The 26,550-nt window shown below is 47.8% G+C and overlaps 1 protein-coding gene across 1 annotated transcript in view; it reads left to right on the top strand.

Moving 5' to 3' along the window:
• LOC310744055 (store-operated calcium entry regulator STIMATE-like) overlaps positions 1-18,908 on the top strand; it is a gene marked incomplete at its 5' end in the record, with an annotated part of 44,785 nt that extends 25,877 nt beyond the window's left edge. Inside the window, 4 exons of the mRNA XM_083574799.1 lie at positions 4,506-4,618; positions 6,265-6,348; positions 11,254-11,370; positions 18,230-18,908. Of these exons, the coding sequence (XP_083430925.1) occupies positions 4,506-4,618; positions 6,265-6,348; positions 11,254-11,370; positions 18,230-18,346 (431 nt within the window). The 3' untranslated portion in view covers positions 18,347-18,908. The remainder of the gene's footprint in view (positions 1-4,505; positions 4,619-6,264; positions 6,349-11,253; positions 11,371-18,229) is intronic.
• Between the last annotated feature and the right edge of the window lie 7,642 nt (positions 18,909-26,550).

Raw genomic sequence — 26,550 nt, 5'->3', positions numbered from 1 at the left:
ACTGCGGGAGGCAGTGGAAGACAGGAGTGCCTGGCGTGCTCTGGTCCATGGGGTCACGAAGAGTCAGACACGACTAAACGACTAAACAACAACAACAACATTTCTGTGACATATTTCTATTTTTGCAAATATACACTTTGACTATTGGCACTGACCAGGGATGTTTTGTAGAATGTGCTGCAATTCCTTAGAAGTGTCAGTAGCACTTATAAGCGCAGAACGTAATTCAGCTTCCTGAGGATGTCAGCTTTCATTCTTTCCACATATAATACAGACATACAGGAAACAGGTTTCTAGCCCTTATGTTTATGAAGAGATGGATGAAAGAATATTGGCTCTAAAAACGCAGATGCAAATAAAAAACAGAAATACAGACCGGAAAAGTACACAACCAAACAATTCAAAAAAAGAAAAATAACCCACCTAAGATTTAAAAGAAAGATTGGGGGGGGAGGGAATGCATATTTATTCCAAAATATCTGTGGTAAAAAGCTCTTTCTGTCTATCCGTCTTGACCAGGGGTCAGCAAACTTTTTCAGCAGGGGGCCAGTCCACTGTCCCTCAGACCTTGTGGGGGGCCGGACTATATTTCGAAGGGAAAAAATGAACGAATTCCTATGCCCCCAAGATAACCCAGGGATGCATTTTAAATAAAAGCACACATTCTACTCTTGTAAAAACACGTTGATTCCCGGACCGTCCGTGGGCTGGATTGAGAAGGCGATTGGGCCGGATCTGTTCCCCAGGCCTTAGTTTGCCTACCCATGGTCTTGACATATTTCGTCCTAAAATGCAGTGGTTTTTTAAATGTATTTTGGTCCTTTAAAAAATAAATAAAAGCAACTATTTTGCAAAATGTGCAGAATCCAAAGGGTAATTTGTTCCGGCCAAGGTATCATTAGTCCAGGAGGTCGTAATTAGGTCAATGTGCTTAAAAAGACACCCTAGACAGAATTCTCCATCCCTAGCCAAACATAAAGGCCTCCAGTCCTGTGGGATTTTCAATTGCCTTGGAATAACACCCCCCCCACCGGCACATCACACAAACAGTTTGGGGGTCCGCCCTAGATTCCCAAACACCGTACCCTGCACTGGGAAGGGAGGATAGCAGGACTGGTATTGGAGAAACACAAGCCCAGAGCTCCCTCAGGCATGCAAACTAATTCCCCCCATTTCTTCTGGACCTTGGCCTATAAATTCTCCCATAAACACTTCATTTGCAACCCTCTTCTTTTTCGCAAGAAAATATTTTGCAGATGTCTTCGTTCCTCTAAATCTTCATTACCCCCCCTTCTCTTCCAGTGTTCAGATCTTTGGGGACATCTGTTCTTTGCGCTGATGCCGCAGTGAATAACTGACCGTTTTGAGGGGTGCAAAACTTGTTTTATGTGGTTGCAAGCAGAGAGAGAACTTGGTTGTATCTGCAGTGCTTTTCCCACCCCAATTGGCAGTAGCAGGTGGGCAGCTATGCTGTTTTTTTAAAAATTTACATAGCACATCATTTGCACTTGAGCTTCAGGTTGCATCTGGAAATGTTTAGTGACGTTGGAACAGCTGCAAGATGTTTAAAGGCCCCTGTAGTTTTGTTGTGGGTTTGTCTGTCTTTCTTTTTTTCCTGTCAGCTAACCTTTTCTTCTTCAAGGGTCACTGTGCACTGGCAGGGAGTAGATTACGAGCTCAAGAGAAGCAGAGTTCAAGTGCAGAAAGGAAACAATCCATCTGTTCTCTCTGCCTGCCATGGAAGACAAGGGGTTTTTTTGCTCATGACCCTGACCATTTGAGCCTCTGTGTTTTGTGCAATGCCTGAATGATGTTAATGTCATTACATCATTCAGCAGCAGGGAACCTTTTTTCAGCCTGAGGGCCACATTAACCTTCTGGGCAATGTTCTGAGGGCCACTTGCTGATAATGGGCAGGGCCAGATAAAATAACAAAAATATTATTTGAACCCCATCCATCTGACCGGGTTGCCCCAGCCACTCTGGGCAGCTTCCATCACACATAAAACATAATAAAACCTCAAACATTAAGAACTTCCCAATACAGTCATAAAAGGTAAAGGTAAAGGGACCCCTGACCATTAGGTCCAGTCGCAGACGACTCTGGAGTTGTGGCACTCATCTCGTTTTATCGGCCGAGGGAGCCGGCGTACAGCTTCCGGGTCATGTGGCCAGCATGACTAAGCCGCTTCTGGCGAACCAGAGCAGCTCACGGAAACACCATTTACCTTCCCGCCGGAGCGGTACGTATTTATCTACTTGCACTTTGACGTGCTTTCAAACTGCTAGGTTGCCAGGAGCAGGGACCAAACAATGGGAGCTCACCCCATCGCGGGGATTCACCTCGGGTTGAATGTGCTTCAGGTTGAGCGCTTTTGGGTTGCGCTCCGTGGCACGCTACTTCCGGGTTTCGCCGCTCACGCATGTGCAGACGCTCAAAATGACGTCACGTGCATCATGCGCAGAAGCGGCAAAATGCGACCTGTGCACGTGCAGACACACCGTCACGTCTTACGTTCTATTCAGGATGCAAACGGGGCTCTGGAACGGATCCCATTCGCATCCCGAGGTACCACTGTACAGGGCTGCCTTCAGATGTCTTCTAAGGCTTATATAGTTACATGACATCTGACGGGAGGGCATTCTACAGAGCGGGTGCCGCTACCGAGAAGGCTGTCTGCCTGGTACCCTGTAGCTTCACATCTCACAGAAAGGGAACTGCCAGATGGTCCTCAAAGCTGGACCTCAGTGTCCGGGCTGTATGATGGAGGTGGAGACGCTCCTTCAGGTAGACAGGGCAGAAGCCATTACGGGCTTTAAAGGTCAGCACCAACACTGTGCTCTGAAACACACAAGGGCATTGTCTTCTTTCTCTCGCAAAGCAAAATAGGGCAAGGAGGGCACACAGCTTCTCGGACAAAACTCGGCACCCACTTGGACCCAAGTCTCCACAGCACTGTTCTCCACACCACTGCACAGACTCTCCAGAATTTGCTCTTTGTGCAAAGGGTTGACGTCAGTGAGCCACTGGATTGCTTCTAAATCTTATGTAACTTTTGGAAATATAGCAACCGTCTTTTTATCCCCGCAAGAGAACATCTGGATTTTCTTTTGAACGAGGTTGACCGCTTTTCTTCATAACACGATCATTTCAGAATGCCTGAATAAATTCTAATTTCTTTCCCCCCTTTTTTATTAAATACACCACATACAAAAGGAAAATATAAAGATACACAAATATCCATCACCTCCTAACAACGAAAAAAAGAAAAAGAAAAAACAACAGCAGCAACAACAACAACACCAATACATTAAATAAATTTTCATTTCTTGCTGCTTACAATGTCCTCCTTGCTTGTCCTGCCTACATAATTAAGGGTGCTGGTTATATGCCAGCAAACCCTCACAGCTTCTGGTGTTTCAGATCCTCAAGATAGGAGACACTCCAAGTGCCCTGAATCTCCCTAAGATTTTCATGGTGTCTCTCCCGCTTTCTCATTCACCATCTCTACAGGTGCTGAAAAGTGCCCTCTGCCTTTGAGCCTTTTGCTCTCCTACTTTCAAGGCTTGCTGGATGCTGGGAGAGGCGGCTGGTCTGGAATGCTTTCTAAAGACACCGTGTCCGTCAGCTGTCGCCCCACTGGTGCTTCCTCTTCCTCTTCCTCTTCCTCTTCCTCTCATTATTTCCCAGCTTTCCCCCTCATCTGCCTCTGAACTGTGACCTCCCTCAAACCCCTGTTATAATTCTGAACTGTTGTCTTCTTCTCTGGAAGGTTCAGGCTGGGGGAGGGGGGGGTCTCCACCATTCCTCCTCTGCCCAATCTTGACACTTACATAGTCGTTCTCCCCACTTTATTCTCACAGCAGCCCTGTGAGGTAGGTTAGACTGAGAGTAAGTGTCTGGGCCCAAGTGCACCCAGTGGACCGAGTGGGGATTTGAACCCTGGTCTACCAGGTCCTAAGGGTGGTGCTGTGGGTTAAACCACAGAGCCTAGGACTTGCCGATCAGAAGGTCGGCAGTTCGAATCCCCACGACGGGGTGAGCTCCCGTTGCTCTGTTCCAGCTCCTGCCAACCTAGCAGTTTGAAAGCACGTCAAAGTGCAAGTAGATAAATAGGTACCGCTCCAGCGGGAAGGTAAACGACGTTTCCATGCTTCTCTGGTTCGCCAGAAGCAGCTTAGTCATGCTGGCCACATGACCCGGAAGCTGTACACCAGCTCCCTTGGCCAATAAAGCGAGATGAGCGCCGCAACCCCAGAGTTGGTCACGACTGGACCTAATGGTCAGGGGTCCCTTTACCTGTACCTACCAGGTCCTAGTCCAACACTCTAACCACTGTACTACAACGGCTCTCTGCTGTCTTGCAGATATGCATCAGTGTAAAGTAAAAAGCGGCTGGTGGTTGTTGAGTGCTATTGGGTGATTGGCTTCCTTGTCAGCTTTGCCGGTTCTTTTATAGGTCCACGGACTTGGGGTTCACCTCCATCATTTCATTTTCTTCCAGGTGATCCTCCACAAGCAGCTGCTTGGATTGGACAATGCATCCTCTACCTGTTGATTATGGTCTTTGAGAAGACGACAGTTGGCCTTGTCTTGCTCATTCCTGGCTGGACGAAGGTAAGAAAGGTGTATGTTAACTATTCCTTAAGAGGAGGCAGAAAAGGGAGCTGCAGTGTTCTGAGTGGTGAAACAAACAATCCCTCTTTCTAGGGAGCTTTGGGTATTGTAGGTCTGTAAGGGGACGAGGGGCGTCTCCAAACAACTCTCAGCACCCTTCATAAACTACAGTTCCCAGGATCCCCAGCCCTGACTGCTTAAAGTGGTATGATACTGTTTTGAATGCATAGTGCAGATGGGACCTTAGTCTAGAGCAGTGGTTCTCAGCCTGTGGGTCCCTAGATGTTGTTGTACTGCAATTCCCATCATCCCTGAGCTCTGGCCTTGCTAGCTAGGGGTGATGGGAGTTGTAGTTCAACAACATCTGGGGACCCACAGGTTGAGAAAGGCTGGTCTAGAGCATGGGTAGGCAAACTAACGCCTGGGGGCTGGATCCAGCCCAATTGCCTTCTAAATCCAGCCTGCCGATGGTCCGGGAATCATTGTGTTTTTACATGAGTAGAATGTGTCCTTTTGTTTAAAATGCATCTCTGGGTTATTTGTGGGGCACAGGAATTCATTCATTTTTTTAAAAAAAAATATAGTCCAGCCCCCCACAAGGTCTGAGGGACAGTGGACCGGCTCCCTGCTGAAAAAGTTTGCTGACCCCTGGTCTAGAGATACTTCTTGAGTTAGATTCAGTGAAGTCGCCCATACTTTCATGCGTGGCTAATGGGTTAATTTGTAAAAAAAATCAAAAAATTGTCCGGTAGCACCTTAGAGACCAACTAAGTTTGTTCTGGGTATAAGCTTTGTGATGCGTTCCTTTGACCAACAAACAAGACACCTGAAACCCTGGGTTTGTTTTTAACCTGTGGATCTGCTCGCAAGGAAGAAATAGGAAAAACTATAGGGACACGGTTGGCGCTGTGGGTTAAACCACTGAGCCTAGGGCTTGCCATTCAGAGGGTCGGCGGTTTGAATCCCCGCAACGGGGGGAGCTCCCGTTGCTCGGTCCCTGCTCCTGCCAACCTAGCAGTTCGAAAGCACATCAAAGTGCAAGTAGATAAATAGGTACCACTCTGGCAGGAAGGTAAACAGTGTTTCCGTGTGCTGCTCTGGTTCACCAAAAGCAGCCTAGTCAAGCTGGCCACATGACCCAGAAGCTGTACGCCGGCTCCCTCGGCCAATAAAGCGAGATGAATGCCGCAACCCCAGAGTCGTGTACGACTGGACCTAACAGTCAGGGGTCCCTTTAGCTTTAACCACCACGAAGGAATTCCTGATTTGCACATTCTTGCAAATGCATTCCCAAGTGGGCTGGGGACGGCTGAGTGTGATGCGTGGCTGCAGTTTAAAAATCTGTAGATCATTGTGAGACGAAAGGAAAATCGCGAACAACTTGGGTTTCTAGATTTCCTGAACCGCTGGGCTTGAAACTCGCCAACTCTGCACGAAGCCGGTTTCAGACTTGGCAAGGGCACATTTGCGAACGTCCTCAACTGCAAACATACCCTTTCCTCTCTAGATAGTGTGGGCAGGGGTGATGGGATTTGTAGTCCTACCTAACATCTGAAGGGGATCACACGGACCAGACCTTGTTTAGTAAGCATGCAAGACGCATTTAATCTCTTTAAAAGGTGTGTGGTATTTTATGCCTTCTCCAGCTTCAAGAGATTCTTCTGAACTACATTCCTGATCCACAGCTGGAGTTGGTCTTGGTGATGCTTGTGGTCCCTTTTATAGTCAACGTGAGTAACTTCTGGGAGGAAATCTTGAGCTTTCTGTCTGTGTTGAGGCTGCAATCTTGAAGTGGCTCGGGTGGGGGGAGGGATTTTCACCCTGTGATAAAATACTGGTGTGGAGGAAGATCTCAGCCTTTGGAAATATGTGGTGGTGGCTGGGCTCTGAGGAAAGCCAGGTGGACTGGAGGTATGAGTCAGGGAGAAATTTGATTCTGTTATATTTTAAGGCACACATACCTAATTCACACTTTCTGGGGGGTGGGGAAGTGTGCTGAGACACAGTCGTCCTTCAGAACTTGCTCTCTTCAAGCATGCAATGCTTAGATTAAGTACATGCCCTGGGTCAAAGTGTGCATTAGAAATGCATAGATTCGTGCAAAACAGTGTAATGGATGTGCATTATACTGGGTGAAATTGCTTTGCAAAAATACTGTCAGGGAACTGCCATCGGAACTAGAGGAGGAGTCGAGGCCCCACAACGATGCTGGAGAGGGGCCAAGCAGGGAGAGAGGCAAGTCTCCTGTTGGGGAAGAAAATCAGCGCTACACCAGGGATAGAGGGGGGCCAGTGGGGGAAGCAGAGAGCAGGCTCCGGGACTCTTCACTGGACACCAGCGGGGAGAGCACAGGTCCTCCGCTACCCACGCCCTCCCTGCGCAGAAGACTTCCGCGCAAGGAGAGTAGGAGGAGACTGGGCGTCAAACAACTTTTATGTTGGAAAAGGTTTAAGAAACGCCCACTGACGGATTCTGCCAGCGACTGAACAGCCACGGAGTGGATGGCTGTCCAGCGAGAAATGGTTTAACCAGCCAACCTAGCCCAGAGCGGCGGCTATTTACGCACAAGCAACCCCTAAAGCCATTACAAATACGTCTACTCAGGGAGCGGTGAGGTGAGGGGGGGTGCAAAATAAGCTAAAATATGTCCATAAATATGTTTATAAATAAAAAATATTGATTACTGCCTCATAAGAAAAGGTTTTTAATAGAGGGTCTTTATATGATATTGGGGGCGTTTCCCCCTATTTTTCTTGGCTGGGGGGGGGGCGTAATCTGGACGGTTCTGCCAGGGGCACAAGATCACCTAGCTACAGCTCTGCGTCTACTAGGGCAAACTGCTTATAAAAATGTGAGGGAGAAATTAGCACTAAATAAATATAAATGTAAACTACAGTGGTACCTCAGGTTAAGTACTTAATTTGTTCCGGAGGTCCGTTCTTAACCTGAAACTGTTTTTAACCTGAAGCACCACTTTAGCTAATGGGGCCTCCTGCTGCCGCCGCGCCGCCGGAGCCCGATTTCTGTTCTCATCCTGAAGCAAAGTTCTTAACCTGAAGCACTATTTCTGGGTTAGCGGAGTCTGTAACCTGAAGCGTATGTAACCTGAAGCGTATGTAACCTGAGGTACCACTGTATATTTATTTGTACCCTGCCTTTTTCCCTGGCAGGACTGAAAAGGGTGTTACAGATAAAAGTGCAAGTGCATTTTCGTGTGGACTAAAAAATAAATAAATTCACAAACTGAGATGGAGAACTGAGCTTTAAAGACGAACATGAGAAACAGAGAGAGACTGAAATTGACAGATTTGTCCAATATTGATTCTTCTTCTTTGACTATCACTTGTAGCCGAGTAAGATTGTCTTCCATAAACACGGTTTTAACAATGAGTCCGTAAGTGACTATTGGAGGCCAATTCAATTCTGGAACCACACATCCTTCCACAGTGGGGACACTGGTTTCTGGGCGGGAATTGATCATGGTGTGGATTTGCCAAGCGTGCCTTCCTCTTAGCACGTTTCTCCCTTTCATCCTGAGTTTGAGTGTCTTCAAAGCCCATGACCCCTTTGGTAAAGGCTGTTCTCCAACTGGAGCACTCGCAGGCCAGTGTTTCCCAGTTGTCAATGTTTATACTACATTTTTAAATATTTGCCTTGAGAGAGTCTTTAAACCTCTTTTGTTGACCACCAGCATTACACTTCCCATTTTTAAGTTTGGAAGAGAGTAGTTGCTTTGGGAGACGATCATCAGGCATCCACACAACATGACCAGTCCAACGAAGTTGATGTTGAAGAATCATTGCTTCAACACTGGCGATCTACTGGTTCATGATGACATAGGAAACCCTCCTTATGCTGGGTGGAGACCGTGGGTCAATCTAGGTCAGTATTGGCTACGCTGACTGGCAACAACTGTCCAGGATTTTGGACAGGGCTCTCAGCCATACCTGGAGGTGCCAGCGATCAATATCTTCTGCATATAAAACAGGTTCTCTGCTACAGAGCAATGGCGATTGGCTCTTTTTGAAGCTGGGAAGCTGATGTTGAGGTTGGAAGCTCAATGCAGCTTTAAAAAGATTTGCCCTTTAATTGTCTGCCCCGGATGAAGAGGAACAAATACCCCTCTCTTTTTGCACTGAGGCTTTGGGAAAAGAGATGAGAGGAGACTGACCAGAACCCACGGATTCCGTAATCCGGAGACCTCTTAGCAAGGCAACAAAACCAGAAAGCTGCATTCTCAAATTCTCTTCAATAATAAGCAAGAGTTTGGAAAATAACAGGCATTTCGCATGTCTGTAAAAATCTAAAGGATATATAATACAAGCGCAAGTGGCGATGAAGGTATCTGGTTTAAGGATGCTGGATTTTTTGTGTATCTGACAGAGCAGAATTATTTTTAAAGGGGATTGGATCAGAGCTATAAAAACATGCTAGTAAAAAAACCAGGAAGCTGCTATCTGCACCCTTCTTGTTCTATCAAATGACAAATCGTACGACGGTTGTTGTTTAAAAGAAGAAGAAAACGTAGAGCATTTATGGGAAATCTTTTCATCTGCTCTTAAAACTGGCAGAGCAATAGGACGCCATCAGCTGGGGAGGGGCATAAAAAGATTTGGCACGTAATGTTACTACGTGAGCTCATTATAAATTAATTTCTTGCTATCATTTATTACCTGCTTTTCCAAACCGAGACAGTCATTGTTTTGCAACGAAGCCTTTTGGGATCATATAAGCTGAGTGCGTTGCAGCTGTTTTCTCGACCAAAACTCGGTTTTACCTCTACCCTTGGTATTTGTGCTGACGTTACAGGTGGGGACCACTTCACAAGAAATACCGTATTTTTTGCTCTATAAGACAAAAATTAAGGGGAAATGTTTGTGCATCTTATGGAGCGAATGCAGGCTCCTTGACTTCAGCGATAGCAACGCGAAGCCTCCGAAGCGCAGTGGGAGCGCTCCGACCCCTCTCGTTCTCCAGGCTTCAAAGATAGCTTCCTGAAGCCTCTGGAGCACGGCGGGAGCTCCCGCTTCGCTCTGGAGGCTTCAGGTTCCTTTCGCTGAAGGATAGGTGCCCCTTCAGCTAAGGCGCAGCGCCCCTTCAGCTAAGTGGGAGGAGAAATGGAAGGGGCTCCGTTTCTCCTGCCACTTCGTTGAAGGGGTGCTGCGCAGAGAGGGGGAGATTTATTTTTTCTTGTTCTCCCCCTCTGAAACAATGGTTGGGTGAGTCCTATAGAGTGAAAAATACGGTAATAGTCGCTTAGTTTACAGTGCAGCGGCGGAGCATTTGTGTGTGGGGTTGTGTGTGCGCACACACACACGAGTGCCCATGCCAGGGGCAGAGCACAAACAGAGCCCACCTCGCCTGCCCAGCCCCCAGCAAGGCGACACCAGCCCCAATCGGCACGGCTGTCTCGCCCTTCTCGCACCAGCTTCCCCAGAATCGAGCCTTGCAATTCTGCTTGGGGACAGTGGCAAACACATGCTGTGCCCCCTGCCGCCTGCTGGGCAGCCGATGCAGCACTTTGCAGGCACAAAGCAGGTGCCCCCACACCAGGCCCCCCAGCACGGCATGGCCTGGTGCGCCTTTCTGCAAGCGTTGGTTCCACCAATGCCAGAACAGGAGCACCAGGCTGTGCTGTGGGGCACCTGCATGGGGGTGCCCGCTTCACGCCCCCCAAAAAAATCTGTGCCCAGGCCACAGCCCCTCTTGCACCCCCTACACTATGCCCCCTTTACAGCGGTATGTCTCTGATGTCAGAGCCCTGTGGCAGGAGAGCGTTCGGTTTAAATGCTGAGAAGAAACACAGGGTGGCTTTGTTTCTGATCAGTCACTCTTAACTTTTGCTTTTTGTAAATGAGTTCCTTGAAGTCCTGCCAGGGAACCATGAATGGCTTTGCTCCACACTCCAAAACGCTGGCTTTTGTTTTATGTGTCTGGGTGCTGCTTGTTCTTTTCTTGCGTATTTTTTTTGGACAGTGGTACCTCGGGTTAAGAACTTAATTCGTTCTGGAGGTCCGTTCTTAACCTGAAACTGTTCTTAACCTGAGCTTAACACTTTAGCTAATGGGGCCTCCTGCTGCCACTGCACTGCCAGAGCACGATTTCTGTTCTCATCCTGAAGCAAAGTTCTTAACCCGAGGTACTATTTCTGGGTTAGCGGAGTCTGTAACCTGAAGCGTCTGTAACCCAAGGTACCACTGTACTGACATGGAATCTTCCTTACATTTTAGTGGGGACCCAAAACTGAACAACAGCAGCAACAAAATATACCCTATCTCTTGTGAAGAATTTCAGGTTTTCCGCCCTGGAAGTACAAAACCTAATATGTGTCCCTCTTATTCAAGTACAGTCATACCTCAGAAGGCAAACGGAATCTGTTCCAGAAGTCCATTTGACTTCCAAAACGTTTGGAAACCAAAGGGTGGCTTCTGATTGGCTGCAGGAAGCTCCTGCAGCCAATCAGAAACCGCGGAAGCCCCGTTGGACGTTCAGGTTCCAAAGAACGTTCGCAAACCGGAACACTCACTTCCGGGTTTGCGGCGTTCGGGAGCCAAAACGTTCAAGAACTAAGCTGTTCAAAAACCAAAGTACGACTGTATGAATAGGTTTCTCCCTTGTTTTTCTCTCTTTTTAAGGCTGTTATGTTCTGGGTAGTGGACAGCTTGATCATGAAGAAGCACAAGCAGAAAGAAAGCTTTGAAATCAGTGGAGTGATGGAAATCTCACGAGCTTTGCGGGATGAAGAATACCAGGTGAGAAGAGAAGACCCATCAAATTAAAAAGATAAAGGTAAAGGGACCTCTGACCATTAGGTCCAGTCGTGGCCGACTCTGGGGTTGCGGCGCTCATCTCGCTTTATTGGCCGAGGAAGCCGGTGTTCAGCTTCCGGGTCATGTGGCCAGCATGACTAAACCGCTTCTGGCGAACCAGAGCAGCACACGGAAACACCGTTTCCCGCCGGAGCGGTACCTATTTATCTACTTGCACTTTGATGTGCTTTCGAACTGCTAGGTTGCCAGGAGCAGGGACCGAGCAACGGGAGCTCGCCCCGTCGAAGGGATTTGAACCACCAATCTTCTGATTGGCAAGCCCTAGGCTCAGTGGTTTAACCCACAGCGCCACCCACATCCCTAATTCTGTTACCTTATTATTATCATTTTTATTCCGCCTTTCCCCCAGAACTGGGAGTCAAGATGTCTTACAAAAACTGGCACGACGCTGCTTTAAATGTATGGTGCAGATGTCACCTGAGATGTCTTTTGAATAAGTGGTTGTATAGAAGGCGGAGATTCTGTCCTCTGGGATAGTGGCTCTCCTGTTTGCAGAAGTCCTTCTGAGGATTTCCCCAACATTTCCTTTCTCTTTTCTTTTAAGAAGAAGCTAAAAGGAAAAGAGGGACGCAGGTGGTGCTGTGGGTTAAACCACAGAGCCTAGGACTTGCCGATCAGAAGGTCGGCGGTTCGAATCCCCGCGACAGGGTGAGCTCCCGTTGCTCGGTCCCTGCTCCTGCCAACCTAGCAGTTCGAAAGCACATCAAAGTGCAAGTAGATAAATAGGTACCACTCTGGCGGGAAGGTAAACGGCGTTTCCGTGCGCTGCTCTGGTTCTCCGGAAGCGGCTTAGTCATGCTGGCCACATGACCCGGAAGCTGTACGCCGGCTCCCTCGGCCAATAAAGCGAGATGAGCGCCGCAACCCCAGAGTCGGCCACGACTGGACCTAACGGTCAGGGATCCCTTTACCTTTGTAAAAGGAAAAGATTTTCTAAAAGGAAAAGAAAGTCCAGCTGATTTTGTGTGCGTTAAGCACAAGGTTCTAAAAACAGGCATTGCTCCGCTATCCAGCACAAGCCAAACATCCTTGAAAATCCTTGTAAAACCTCCAGATATTTTGCAGGCCAACTCCTGGTCCCTGCACCTCCTCCTGTTCCAGAACTTCTGCAGGGCATCTGGTTGGCAAAGAATGAAATAGAAGTTCTTGTGTGTCAATTTTCCACCATAAAATGAGCGGCGGTGACTCACTGAATTGGTGCGAGGAAGAAATAACCATCTTAAGAAAAGGGGGGGGGAAATCCCCACCCCACAATTGGAACACTCAATGCAGGCATTGGGCACTAACCAGGCAGGTTGAAATCTTCCTGTTGTTCCCAAAAGCAAGCAAGGAGGCTCTTCCTCTTAGCTCAGTGTCCTCCATGACCTTCATTGCAAGTTCAAAGGAAAAGATCCATAATATTTTCCCGGCAGGTCTTTGTTCTCGGCCTTTGCTAACACAACTTGGGCCCCTGGGGAGGTTGTGTTTGTAGCATCCCATGTCTCTGTTTGCATATGCATTATGGTCAAAGGGCATAACGAGGTTAGTTGATCGTTGTCTGTGTCGTTTAACCTCGCTCCTGTTGGTTTCCAGGGACTGCGTGTGTTTGTATTGAAAATTCCGTTCTTTGGCAATGTACAAATTCTAGCTGGAAGGAAGAGGAGGAGGCCTTCTAGTTGCAGTAGACAGTGGTTGGCTCTCTGCCTCTGTCTACTGTATAGAGAGACCTTCACTCTGTCCAGGGCAGCTTGCAAAAATTAAAAATTGAGCCTTAAAAACCAGCCTTTCTCAACCTGTGGGTCCCCAGATGTTGTTGAACTACAACTCCCATCACCCTTAGCTAGCAAGGCCAGAGCTCAGGTGAAATATACTCTTGAGTCGAGAGTGGATTTCATGCTCTTTATTCAGCTCCTAGTGGTGAGGAGGAATGGAAGTTCCCCCAGAATGTCTGCTTTATAGACATTATTTACACAATGGGCCCCACGTGATTGGCTAATTCCGGGATTCACCTGTAGGCCAATCTGGTTGCGGATTCACTTCCACCTGGAGCTGGATTGGGTGGCTCCTGTGGACCAATCCGACTGCTGCATTCTGAATCCTATTGTTCTAGGACCAATCAGACTGCTGCATTCTGGACCCTATTGTTCCAGGACCAATCAGTCTGCTGCATTCTGAATCCTATTGTTCTAGGACCAATCAGACTGCTAGCTTTTGGATCCTATTCAGCTCAGTACATAACATCAGGGATGATGGGAGTTGTAGTCCAACAACATCTGGGGACCCACAGGTTGAGAACCACTGCAAAACAGTTTAAAACAAACATCAGCTGTAGAAATTTTAGATATAGCAGCGTGCAAGTGGACCCTCTGGAACGTGAAGGATTGGTTGAGGTCGATCTTAATCATAGTTCTTCTTTGCTCACTCAGCTGAAAATACTTGGAACAGATTTCCCTTCAGTTTCTCCTCCTGCTCCTCAAAGAGATGTACAGTAGAGACTTTTTTTTTTTACCTGGCTTCACTTCTGGTCAAGCACCTCAAGAGCTTTATCCGCATTGATCAGGTCTGGCTGCAAGCAGGCGCCAAGAGCTATCCACCCCACTTAGATTTCAGGTCCTATCTTTGAAATAAAGCCCTCCATTCTTCGCAGTGCAGAGTACGGCAGAGGGGGCAAGTATACAGTTCCTGCAAGGCTTGAATAGGAGCAGACCAAATATTCATGCAGTCCTGCCTGAGCTCCATAATTGCTACTATTAAAAAAGGAAATCGAGAAAAGAATCTCCTTTGCTTTCCTTCACAAGGAAATAAATGCCAGGCTTGCTGCCCATTCTGGAAGGAGAAATGAGCAAAACCTGCCTAGAAATCGTACCTTTAGAAACTCGAGAATAATAATAATAATAATAATAATAATAATAATAATAATAATAATAATAAATAATTGGTGGGTTTTTTGCCCCCATCTGTCTCAAGAGACAATGGAGTATGTCTCCACAGGTGAAGACAAACCACCGTGTTAGCAGCTCTGAGGTGATCTTCCCGGGACACCAAGGGTCATCTAGTCCTACCCCCTGCAATGCCAGATTCTCAACACTCAGTCCCCCACCCAGTTTGAAACCACCCTAGATCCTGCTTAGCTTTGTAAACATGCAAGCACTTTTACTGCTGCACCACTAGGAGGACAGGAGTATTATATTGCTTTAAACAGTCACGTCTTTCCCCCAGAGGATCCTGGGAGCTGTAGCTTGATAAGGGTGCTGAGACCCCTTTTTCCCTCACAGTGCTCCATTTCCCAGAATTCCTTGGGAAAGGGGGACTGACTGACTGGCTTGACAAGACTTAGGGCAGACAGAAGGAGGAAGCGATTATTCACACAGCATATAGTTAAACAGTGGAACTCACTCCCAAGAGATGCCCACCAACTTGGACGGCTTTAAAGAGGATTAGGCAAATTCATCACAGGGACGTGGATGGCACTGTGGGTTAAACCACAGAGCCTAGGGCTTGCCGATCAGAAGGTCGGCGGTTTGAATCTCTGCGATGGGGTGAGCTCCCGTTGCTCGGTCCCTGCTCCTGCCCACCTAGCAGTTCGAAAGCACGTCAAAGTGCAAGTAGATAAATAGGTGCCGCTCCAGCGGGAAGGTAAACGGTGTTTCCGTGTGCTGCTCTGGTTCGCCAGAAGCGGCTTTGTCATGCTAGCCACATGACCCAGAAGCTGTATGCCGGCTCCTTCGGCCAATAAAGCGAGATGAGCACCACAACCCCAGAGTCGGCCACGACTGGATGTACAGTCAGGGGTAACTTTTGTTGTTGTTGTTTAGTTGTTTAGTCGTGTCCGACGCTTCGTGACCCCATGGACCAGAGCATGCCAGGCACTCCTGTCTTCCGCTGCCTCCCGCAGTTTGGTCAAACTCATCCTGGTAGCTTGAAGAAACACTATCCAACCATCTCGTCCTCTGTCGTCCCCTTCTCCTTATGCCCTCCCATCTTTCCCAACATCTTTTCCAGGGAGTCTTCTCTTCTCATGAGGTGGCCAAAGTATTGGAGTCTCAACTTCCCTTTAGGCAAATTCATGGCTACATTTTGTATTCACTGTCGCCTCTGAATGCCAATTGCTGGAAATTGCAAGCCAGGAGTGAACTGTTAAGCTCAGATCCTGCTTCCATTCTTCCCCTTAGAGCATGGGTAGGCAAACTAAGGCCCGGGGGCCGGATCCGGCCCAATCGCCTTCTCCGGCCCAATCGCCTGCGGACGGTCTGGGAATCTGTGTGTTTTTACATGAGTAGAATGTGTCCTTTTATTTAAAATGCATCTCTGGGTTATTTGTGGGGCATAGGAATTTGTTCATTCCCCCCCCCCAAAAAAAAATGTAGTCCGGCCTCTCACAAGGTCTGAGGGACAGTGGACCAGCCCCCTGCTGAAAAAGTTTGCTGACCCTGCCTTGGAGTGTCTGCTTGGCCACTGTGAGAAATCGGTAGGTCACTGGCCTGATCCTGCAAGGCTTTCTTTTCTCCTTAGAACTTTAGGCATCCCACTTCCTCCTTAAATGGGAGGATGTTCACTGTGTTTGGATTTCCTCTTTAGCTTTCTGGTCATCACAGGGGCTGCCTCCTCCCCACCCCCACCCCCGGCCTTCCTGCCGATTGCAGCCTTAACCGTAACTAAAACACAGGCAGATCCTATTGTTCCGTTTTCTGCAAATGAACGTGCAACTTTGGGAGGTAGACAAGAAAGGAACAAACAGTCATTTGTGCTGGAGCCAAGAAGAGCTGTTGGTACATTGTTAACTACCCTGTTTTTCCAGGGGTGAGCTTTCAAGGCACTCTGCTGAATGTTTGCGTTACATTCTCTAAACAGTCCTATGCACCTTGCGAGTAACCCCTGTTGAACTCAATGGGACTTGCTTCTGAATAGACGTGTATAGGATTGTACGGTGGTTAAATAAATTGGGGCCATGCAGGGCATGCCGTTAGCTGAATCTTTCTGCAACAGCATCAAAATTACAAAACAATCCATCAGTTTTTGATGGCCATGGGTGGGTCAGTGTGGTGATCAAATTTGCTCGGCATGTGTTTTAATTTGTTTTAAGCTTACTGTTAAGGGACACGGGTGGCGCTGTGGGTTAAACCACAGAGCGTAGGGCTTGCTGATCAGAAGGTTGGTGGTTTGAATCCCCGCGACGGGGTGAGCTCCCGTTGCTCGGTCCCTGCTCCTGCCAACCTAGCACTTCAAAAGCACATCAAAATGCAAGTAAATAAATAGCTACCACTCCAGCAGGAAGGTAAACGGCGTTTCCGTGCACTGCTCTGGTTCGCCAGAAGTGGCTTAGTCATGCTGGCCACATGACCTGGAAGCTGTACGCCGGCTCCCTCGGCCAATAAAGCGAGATGAGCACCGCAACCCCAGAGTCGGTCACGACTGGACCAAATGGTCAGGGGTCCCTTTACCCTTTACCTTTACTAAGCTTACTGTTATCTTTTAAATACCTGTTTTTAACAGTCTCTTATTGATGATTTTAATGGGGGTTTTTTTGTTAGCCGCTTAAAGGTTTTATTATAACAAACAGTAAACAGCTAAATTTAAAAAAATTAAATTTAATATTTTTAAGTTTTTAATCTGATCTGTGTAGGTAGGGTTTACTCCTTAGGGTTTTCTTCTCCCAAAGATGTCCTGCAAGGTAGCAAGTATGGATTGTTCTGCAGGTTTTACTCCCAAAGCCTTTCTCACAAATGAGTGTGGCTGCAACAGTTTAGGATCAGAGTCTTCCTTCTCCTAGTTGGGCTACATTACACAAACATTAAAAATATGAAGCATTGATTAAGATACACAATAAAACAACCCCATTGAAACATTTAAATACAAACTTCCCTGATTTAAAATGTGCAATACGCAACTGTCAGAGCTGCCCTAGATCCCAGCTCACAAAGGATCAACGCTGCTCCGTTGTTAAATACAAAAATCTTTATTGAAGTTCAGTTTCACTTCCATAGCCGCAGCGCGCAGCCCCACGTCTCAGGCTTTAGACCGCTGATGCTCCGTCTGAATCTCCTCCCCCCATACACCAGTTTAAGACCCTAGCCTTACTCCACCTCTTCCTCTGCTCTTTCCTCCTCTGGGTCCGCCTGCCCGCCGGGGTCTCGCCCTTTCTAGCCTCTTCTCCCGCTGATTCCCCTGAGCCTTCTCCCTCCCTCCGGCGGGCTTTAGGAGCTGGTTCCCCATCCGGGTCTCCTGCTGTCCCCCGCGCCTGCACATTTGAACTTGGCACGCGCGCCCAGCCAGCAACTTTCCTCCTGACCGTTTCACTGCTGCTGTCACTGCTTCCCCCTTCGGGGGGGCTAGCTGCAACTGACCTCCCCTCCATTCCCCCACTCTCCGATGGAGGCGTGGTCAGCCCTGACTCATCTCCTCTCCCCGCTGGAGGAGACGCTGGTCCTGACACATGTGACTCTTCCCCCCCACTACGCTCTGGTGGGGAAACTGGTCCTGATCCCCCGCTGCTGCTTTGGGGTTCCCCTCTGGCTCCTTGTTTCTGGTGCGTCCCCCCTGGTACCCCCCTTGCCCTGACCATCGGCGCCCCCTTCTGGGAATCTTCTGATTCGCTGGAGAAGCTCATGGAATCTCTCGGGTCACTGTCATACTCCCCTACGCTGCCTTCGGATTCCTCCCCCTCGCTCTCCATTTCCTCTCTCCCCTGTGCTCCTGCTCCCGAACCCCTGACAGCAGTGATCCGTTACGATTAAAAAAGCGGCACCATATAAACGAAATAAGAATTAAGTTGGCATGTTGCTTTTCTGCCTTGGTTTTGCAGGTGCTGCTGTGTCCGGCTGTGGATTTTGACCATTCTGCAAGCGACCAGGAACAGTCAGGATCTTTCCTCAGAGTGAATCCGACGACAAGACCATTGGACCACCCGTTTTCGGTTTAAATGGGGATTGTGAGCTGAGCCGAAAGGAGGGGACAGTGGCAGCTGAGAGACCTGCAATAAGGATGCTTCACAACTGATGTGCCCATCTTTGGTTTTCCAGGAAAGTGGAGCGTCTGTGGCAATTATGCATTTAAATAAGGATCACAAGGTGGTGCCATCCCATTGTGTCCAAAAGTGATAATGTGCATGGGATTCTCCATCATTCCTGGTCTTTTCTCGGGAGTATGGTGCTGGGTATTTGATCGACAGAAGATTACATTGTTGGTTGCATTTTGTTCTCCTGAGCTGTGCTCATGCAAATGAGACGAAGTGGGTTGACTTGATTCTGGTTGGCCAGCTGGTGTCAGATTTTGTGTGGGTCTGAATGGTAACACAATCCTTGAAAGAATCAAGATTGTATGTCTGGAGCGGACTCTTCTGGCACGCAAACTGCACAGATCACTTGTAAATCTGAACACAAATCACTCATAAAAAAAAAATCAGGTTGCAAAACTCTCTTTTGAAAACAGAAAGCCTGAGGACTAATCTCGACTCAACTGTGGTTGTTTTTTTACCCTTTTATTATAAGAAGTGTAAGAAATATCTGATATTTAAACTTTCCTCGTATTTGGAAGCCATGCTTGTCCTTTGAATCGTCTCTTGAGGGGAGTCTATTCTGAGTCTTTGGTTGCTGGTTATCCAAAGCTTGGATTTTCTTGAGTGGAAACTGTTCCATAACTGGTAAACCTCAGGGGAAGCCTTTTCTTCATGTTGGGTTCTGTACGCAAAACCCGCCCATTCCCAATGGCAGGACAGCTCCAGAATCTCTGTAATAAGAGGGCGACATCATCTAGCTTTCCATGCCAGGTACCTGTCAGGGGCTGGCTGGATGCTGATAAGTACCGTGTTTTTCGCTCCATAAGACGCACTTTTTCCCTCCTAAAAAGTAAGGGGAAATGTCTGTGCGTCTTATGGAGCGAATGCGTGGTCCCTGGAGCCGAATTGCCCGGGGCGAAAAGCAGATCATGCCTTTTTTTTTTAGAAAGAGGGAAGGGGGTGTTGAAACAAAACCGCTGAGCAGCCGATCGGCAAGCAATTGGGAGGGATAAGGGACTCTAGAGATAAAGGAGGCTGCCTGGGAGGGGGGAGGTAAAAGCACATGGATCCTCAGGATTTTGGCACTGGGTCACCCCAAATTCATCAACAGACCACATAGCATGTCCATGGCTATAGCCTGCATCAAAAAATCACGCACCCACTGTTTCGTGGGGCCGCGATGGCACGGATCCACATGGATTCTCAGGATTTTTGCACTGGGCTACCCCAAACTCACCGTGAAATCACATATCATGGCTGTGGCCACAGCATGAACCACAAAAATCGTACATCCACTGTTTCGTTCAGAATTTTTTTTTCTTGTTTTCCTCCTCTAAAAACTAGGTGCGTCTTATGGTCAGGTGTGTCTTATGGAGCAAAAAATACGGTAGATACTGGGGGAAGAAGGGATGGAGTCTGACTTGGGAGAGGGGGCTAGTGATTTGTGGGGAGCTGTACAGGCCAGGAGGCAAGAGTCAGAAGCAGGGGAAGCAACATGACTGCTCAAGGTGCCCCGACTATAAAATTGGAGAAATTGAGAGAGATATAGCCGCACCAGCAGCATATCTCTTCTTTCTCGTATCCAAAAATGCAAGAAGGGCTTTTACACTCGCCAGAAGCTCAGCTCTGCCCTCGCCGGTCCTGGAAGGATCCTTTTAAAAAGTCCCATATGCTCAGAGACTTTGCTTCTGTTCATTGGGGGATATAGGAAGCTCAGAGCACTTTAGATGTCCCTTTTATGAAGAGGCACAAAGTTGAGACCATTGATCCCCTGCAGGTGAGGCTCGCTGACCTCCCAGAAAAGCAAAAAATTGACCTTTTCCTGTTCGGCAAAGATCATAAGACGACCCGGATGGTCGCCAGATTCCGTGGACAGATCTGTAGGCGCAGACCATCCCCCAACCCAAACTAGTCCATTAAGAAAATCCCCAAACTCGGTTCCATGAGTGACTCTGGGTCATCTCTCTGCGGTAGCTTATCTTAAAGTTTTAAGTGTCTATACGCTTATCGCATTTATAAATTTTAAATTTATTGTTGTACGTTGTTTTAAATGTTTGTTTTCCTTCTGGGATTGTACCCAAGTGTGTTTTATAAGCTGGTCTCTGACCATAATAAATTATCTATCTAAGTGAAGGAGCAGGTACTTCCCTGCCCTCTTCTGCACCACTGTCTCCCAGAACCAGGAGGGAACTGAAAAGAGAGGAGCAGAGAAAGTTTCCATGCAGGCGTAGTCTCTGGTTACATGTGTGCAGCCCGTCAGGGGAAGGTACATAAATGAGTGGAGGGGGAGTGGCCCCCTGTTGCTGCAACTGTGGACCTGGAATAGCTGCCTAGACACACGATTGGTGTGCATAGGTCTCTGTGCTATCTTTGACAAGGAAAAGGTAACTTATCTTCCATGTGCATTCCTTTGGCTACGGAGCATGCTTGACAGTAGCCAAGGAAGTGGTGAAAACCTAAATTCTGTATCTTAAGGTGGGGAGAAAACATTGCAGTCACAAAACAGTACATGCTAAACAAAACTGCATGTGCTTGTATAGTTTTGTTTGCAAAATTCAAATGTTTTTGTGCATGCAGGAGTTCTGTTGTCGGGTCTGCCTGGTACAAGATGGGGGAAGAAGAAGAAGAAGATGACTTTGGACTTGATATCCCTCCTTTCACTCCCCTAAAGGAGTCTCAAAGCGGCTCACAATCTCCTTTCCCTTCCTCCCTCACAATAAACACTCTGTGAGGTGAGTGAGGCTGAGAGACTTCAGAGAAGTGTGACTGGCCCAAGGTCACCCAGCAGCTGCATGCGGAGGAGCGGGGAAGCGATCCCGGTTCACCAGATTATGAGTCCACCGCTCTTAACCACTACACCACGCTGGCTCCCTTATGGCCCTCCAGATGTTGTTGGATTCCAGCTCCCATCAGCCCCAGCTGCCATGGCCAGTAGTCAGGGATGATGGGAGTTGTAGTCCAACAACATCCAGAGGGCCACAGGTTCCCTGCCTCTGGTATGTCAGATTCTCTTCCAGCAGGGATAGGGAACCTGGGGCTCTCTAGACTACAACTCCCATCATCCCTGACTGCTTGCCATGCTGGTTGGCACTGATGGGAGTTGGAGCCCAGCAGCAATTGAAGGGTGGCAGATTCCCCATCTCTGATGAGGAAGGAGGGGCCCTGTCACTAGGCAGGATTGGACAGCTTGCCTCAGGTGGCAAAATTTAGGGTGCCTGACTTTATTTTATTTTACAGCTTGACAGAGCATGGGAGAGGCATTACTTAGGTTTTCTGCCCCAGGAATTCTAGGAAGGCATCTGCAACGGAATAACACTTGACCGCCACACCCCTTGCTATTTATAAATTGTGCTTCCCTTTGCAGAAATGTGTGCTTGTGCAAGCTAGTGTGACTTTCAGCAAGCCTAAATCATATCTCCAAGGAAGGGAGAAGTATTTCAGCATTGGGCATCTGGCAGAAAGACGCCTAAATGATAAATATTTCTCTCTTAATATGCTCGCTGTATCCAGGCCAGTGAGTACAATTAAAACGTTAGCGGATCATCTAGGTGTGCCTCCATCCTTTCACGGCAAGGAGCCAATTTGTGGCCTGGCAGCAGAATTACTTCCAATTCCTTAAATGCACCTCATTGCTCATTCTCTAATTATTCTGTTGTTGGGCTGGAATGTTGGTTTGTTTTGCAGCAAGAAGGTTTCTCGAGCTGGAGGCTTTGGGAGGTAGATCAGTGCCTGGAAGGAGAACTGAATCCCATATTCTTTGGGTTGTATCCAGCAGAGTAGACCCACTCAAATTAATGGACCCAAATTACTATTCAGGGGGTTTACTCTGAATAGAACTAGCCTTGGATACAACCCTTGGTGTGTGGATCCATGTGTAGTTAAAAACAAAACAAAAAACCATCTCCAGTGTCCTAGAAGCCACCCAACCAGCATGAAAAGGGAGCTTTTCAGTTGCTGTATGCACCAAAGCTAAGCATTTAGGAACACTGAAAAGACGAGGTACTTCAGTTAAATGAGAACGGGGTGCAAGTTCTGTTACCTTCCATGGAACTTCATGGAAAACACAACTTAGCAGTAAGTCATTCTGCAGGAAGATATTGGAGTGGTCCAATATCTTCTGCCCAAATCCTTGCACAGAAAATAGTAGATCTGTTTAACAGCCAGTACATGGAGAACTGCACTGGTCATTCCTAATAGTTAATACTGCATAATTAAGATTATTGCATATAACAGAAAGGGCATGATCATGAAGGAACTTTGCACATCTGCATTTGCCTCTACACTACTTGTTTCAAGGGCCAGTTGGGGGGCTGTACTTAGACCCTGTACTAGACAGCATCTTAAAAGCAGAGACATCACCTTGCCAACAAAGGTCCGTATAGTTAAAGCTATGGTTTTCCCAGTAGTGATGTATAGAAGTGAGAGCTGGACCACAAAGAAGGCTGATCGCCGAAGAATGGATGCTTTTGAATTATGGTGCTGGAGGAGACTCTTGAGAGTCCCATGGACTGCAAGAAGATCAAACTGATCCATTCTTAAGGAAACCAGCCCTGAGTGCTCACTGGAAGGACAGATCCTGAAGTTGAGGCTCCAATACTTTGGCCACCTCATGAGAAGAGAAGACTCCCTGGAAAAGACCCTGATGTTGGGAAAGATGGAGGGCACAAGGAGAAGGGGACGACAGAGGACGAGATGGTTGGACAGTGTTCTCGAAGCTACCAGCATAAGTTTGACCAAACTGCGGGAGGCAGTGGAAGACTGGAGTGCCTGGTGTGCTCTAGTCCATGGGGTCACGAAGGGTTGGACACGACTAAACGACTAAACAACAACAACTTAGACCCTAGCCCTGGGGCTCCCTCCCCCTAATGTAAAATTTCCCATTGGGAGGTATCCTTGAGTTGAAACCTGGAAACGATTAAAATCTAGGCAGGGTTCAGTGGGAGTGAGATTGCCTCCTTGAATTCCAGGCTTGCTGGGGCCTGTTGGCTTGGAAGAACCTCTCAGCATTGCTGTTGCTGGCTGATCTTTTCTCTTCTTCAAAAATTGAAAATCCTTCCAAAACAGCAGGGACAAATAGGATATTTGTAAAAAGCAGAGACACCACCTTTCCGACAAAGGTCCATATAGTGAAAGCTATGGTTTTCCCAGTAGTGATGTATGGAAGTGAGAGCTGGACCATAAAGAAGGCTGATCGCCGAAGAATTGATGCTTTTGAATTATGGTGCTGGAGGAGACTCTTGAGAGTCCCATGGACTGCAAGAAGATCAAACCTCTCCATTCTGAAGGAAATCAGCCCTGAGTGCTCACTGGAAGGACAGATCGTGAAGCTGAGGCTCCAATACTTTGGCCACCTCATGAGATGAGAAGACTCCCTGGAAAAGACCCTGATGTTGGGAAAGATGGAGGGCACAAGGAGAAGGGGACGACAGAGGACAGAGGACAAGATGGTTCTCGAAGCTACCAGCATGAGTTTGACCAAACTGCGGGAGGCAGTGGAAGACAGAAGTGCCTGGTGTGCTCTGGTCCATGGGGTCACGAAGAATCTGACATGACTAAATGACTAAACAACAACAACAGAAATTAGGACTTGCAAGAGGGAACTATTTACAGCAGGTGTGGGCGGTAAGATTAGATGGGTTATGAGGCGAGGAGGGTCATGCGCATTCTGTGACTTCTGCACCAGCATAGGAGAAGTCATGGGGAAAAGCAAGCTACCTTCATCTTCTTCCATGCTTTGAATAAATTAAAAATTATGCCCACCGTGCTAATGAAGCATGCACCAAGCAGGTACATTAGCTGCCAGCGCTTGGCATTTATGGTATATTTTGTGCCCCTCAACACTGAAGAGAAGGCACTCAGAACAAGAATGCATCCTGCAAACAGAGTGAGCCCATTCCTGACCTCCTCCCCACTTCTTTAATAGCACAGCTTCTCCGAGTTTTGTGCTGCTTCTGTTGACTCCTAGGAAGGAACAAACACATTCTTTCCCCAGCCTACTGCTGTCATCCTTCGTATTTTGGCCCAGTTTCCAGCTTTTTCTCCCCAGGGGCCTGGCACAGGGAAGAAAACAAGCCCTCGCATCTGTAAAAACATGTTCACCGCCCCAGGGATGGTCAACGGCGCTGAAACGCCTTGAGCCAAAGAAGGTTGGTGGGACCTGGAAGCTCTGGGATAGCTCAGTTGGTAAAGCATGAGACTCTTAATCTCAGGGTTGGGGGTTTGAGCCCCATGTTAGGCAAAAGGTCCTAGTGGTCCCTTCTGACTCTACAATTCTATGACCTAGACTTCCTTCACTGGGAGCCTTTGTGTTCGAGGCACCATTGTGGAAGGAAGCACACTGCAATACAGTGGTACCTTGGTTCTCAAATGGCTTAGTAGTCAAAACAACTTGGAACCTGAACGCTGCAAACCTGGAAGTAAATGTTCCGGTTTGTGAACTTTTTTCGGAAGCTGAACGTGCTCCATTTTGAGTGCCACACTTCTGTTCTGAGTGCTATGCTGAGGTCTGTCTGTTTTTGCTATTTATTTTGTATTTTTGTTTTTGCAGCTTTTGTTTTGTTCTTGTGACTGTGTGGAACCCCGTTCAGCTACTGATTTATTGATTGATTGTGTGACTGCAGTACATTGTTTATTGCTTTCATTTTATGGATCAATGGTCTCGTTAGATAGTAAATTGCTGTTTTAGGGGTTGTTTTTAAAAGTCTGGAATGGATTAATCCGTTTTGCATTGCTTTTATGGGCAAGCGCACCTTGGTTTTGGAACGCTTTGGTTTTGGAATGGACTTCCGGAACGGATTAAGTTTGAGAACCAAGGTACCACTGTAATGGGACGCTTAATACCTTTGCCCTACTAAATGAGCTCCTAAGAATCTATCGGATGCTCTCTAACGGAGCAATACAGTTTCCCCAATTTGGGGTTTCTAGCTGGTCATGCAGGGTTGGTCATTTCTGAAGACAGCAGAGGATATACAGTGGTACCTCGAGTTACAAATGCCTCAGGTTACAAACGCTTCAGGTTGCAAACTCTGCTAACCTGGAAGAGTTACCTCGAGTTGAGAACTTTGCCCCAGGATGAGAACAGAAATTGTGTGCCAGCGGCGCAGCGGCAGCAAGAGGCCCCATTAGTGAAAGCACGCCTCTAGTTAAGAACAGTTTCAGGTTAAGGACAGACCTCCAGAACGAATTAAGTTCGTAGCTAGAGGTACCACTGTACTGGTAACTGCTATGGGATTTCAGCCAACATAGATCCACAGAGCCACAGACCCTAAACAAGGGAAGCTTCTTTCTACTAGGTCATTGGTTGGACTACAGTTCCCAGCATCCTTGACTATGGGCCATGTTGGCTGGGGCTGATGGGAGCTGAAGTCCACAACCTCTGGAGGATACCAGGTGGCTGTGGTGGGAGACTGATATATTGGTTTGTGGAGCTTTGCTAACATTGATCGGCAGCGGCTACTCAGGGTCTCCCTGTTACCTGTGACTCTACTGGATGCTTTTTGACATGCTCTAACGGAGTGCGCTAGACTCACTTCCGAGCTGGGTGGAAATATAAGCATACCCATTTCTCCCAAGGTACCCTTTTCGTGTGTGCGAAACATCACCTAGCATATGCATTTAGAAACTTTCATTTGGAGAGGCACGCAACAAAATCTGAGGAATTGCAAATTTCAGAGGAGAGTTGTGGTTCAGTTCCCAAAAAGCTGTGAATTTGGTAAATGCACGTTAATATTAGGTAAAGGTAAAGGGACCCCTGACCATTAGGACCAGTCGTGGCCGACTCTGGGGTTGCGGCGCTCATCTCGCTTTATTGGCCGAGGGAGCCGGCGTACAGCTTCCGGGTAATGTGGCCAGCATGACTAAGCCGCTTCTGGCGAACCAGAGCAGCACATGGAAACTCCGTTTACCTTCCCGCCAGAGCGGTACCTATTTATCTACTTGCACTTTGACGTGCTTTCAAACTGCTAGGTTGGCAGGAGCAGGGACCGAGCAATGGGAGCTCACCCCGTTGCGTGGATTCGAACCACCGACCTTCTGATCGGCAAATCCTAGGCTCTGTGGTTTAACCCACAGCACCACCCGCGTCCCTGTGTTAATATTAGAACGGACCAAATTTTGCCCCATTCTACTCT

The sequence above is a fragment of the Podarcis filfolensis genome (assembly GCF_964270895.1).
Source record: "Podarcis filfolensis genome assembly, chromosome: 10".
In the NCBI taxonomy this organism is placed as follows: Eukaryota; Metazoa; Chordata; class Lepidosauria; order Squamata; family Lacertidae; genus Podarcis; species Podarcis filfolensis.
Note: the sequence above shows the minus strand (reverse complement) of the source record. Positions and strands in the feature narration are given on the sequence as shown.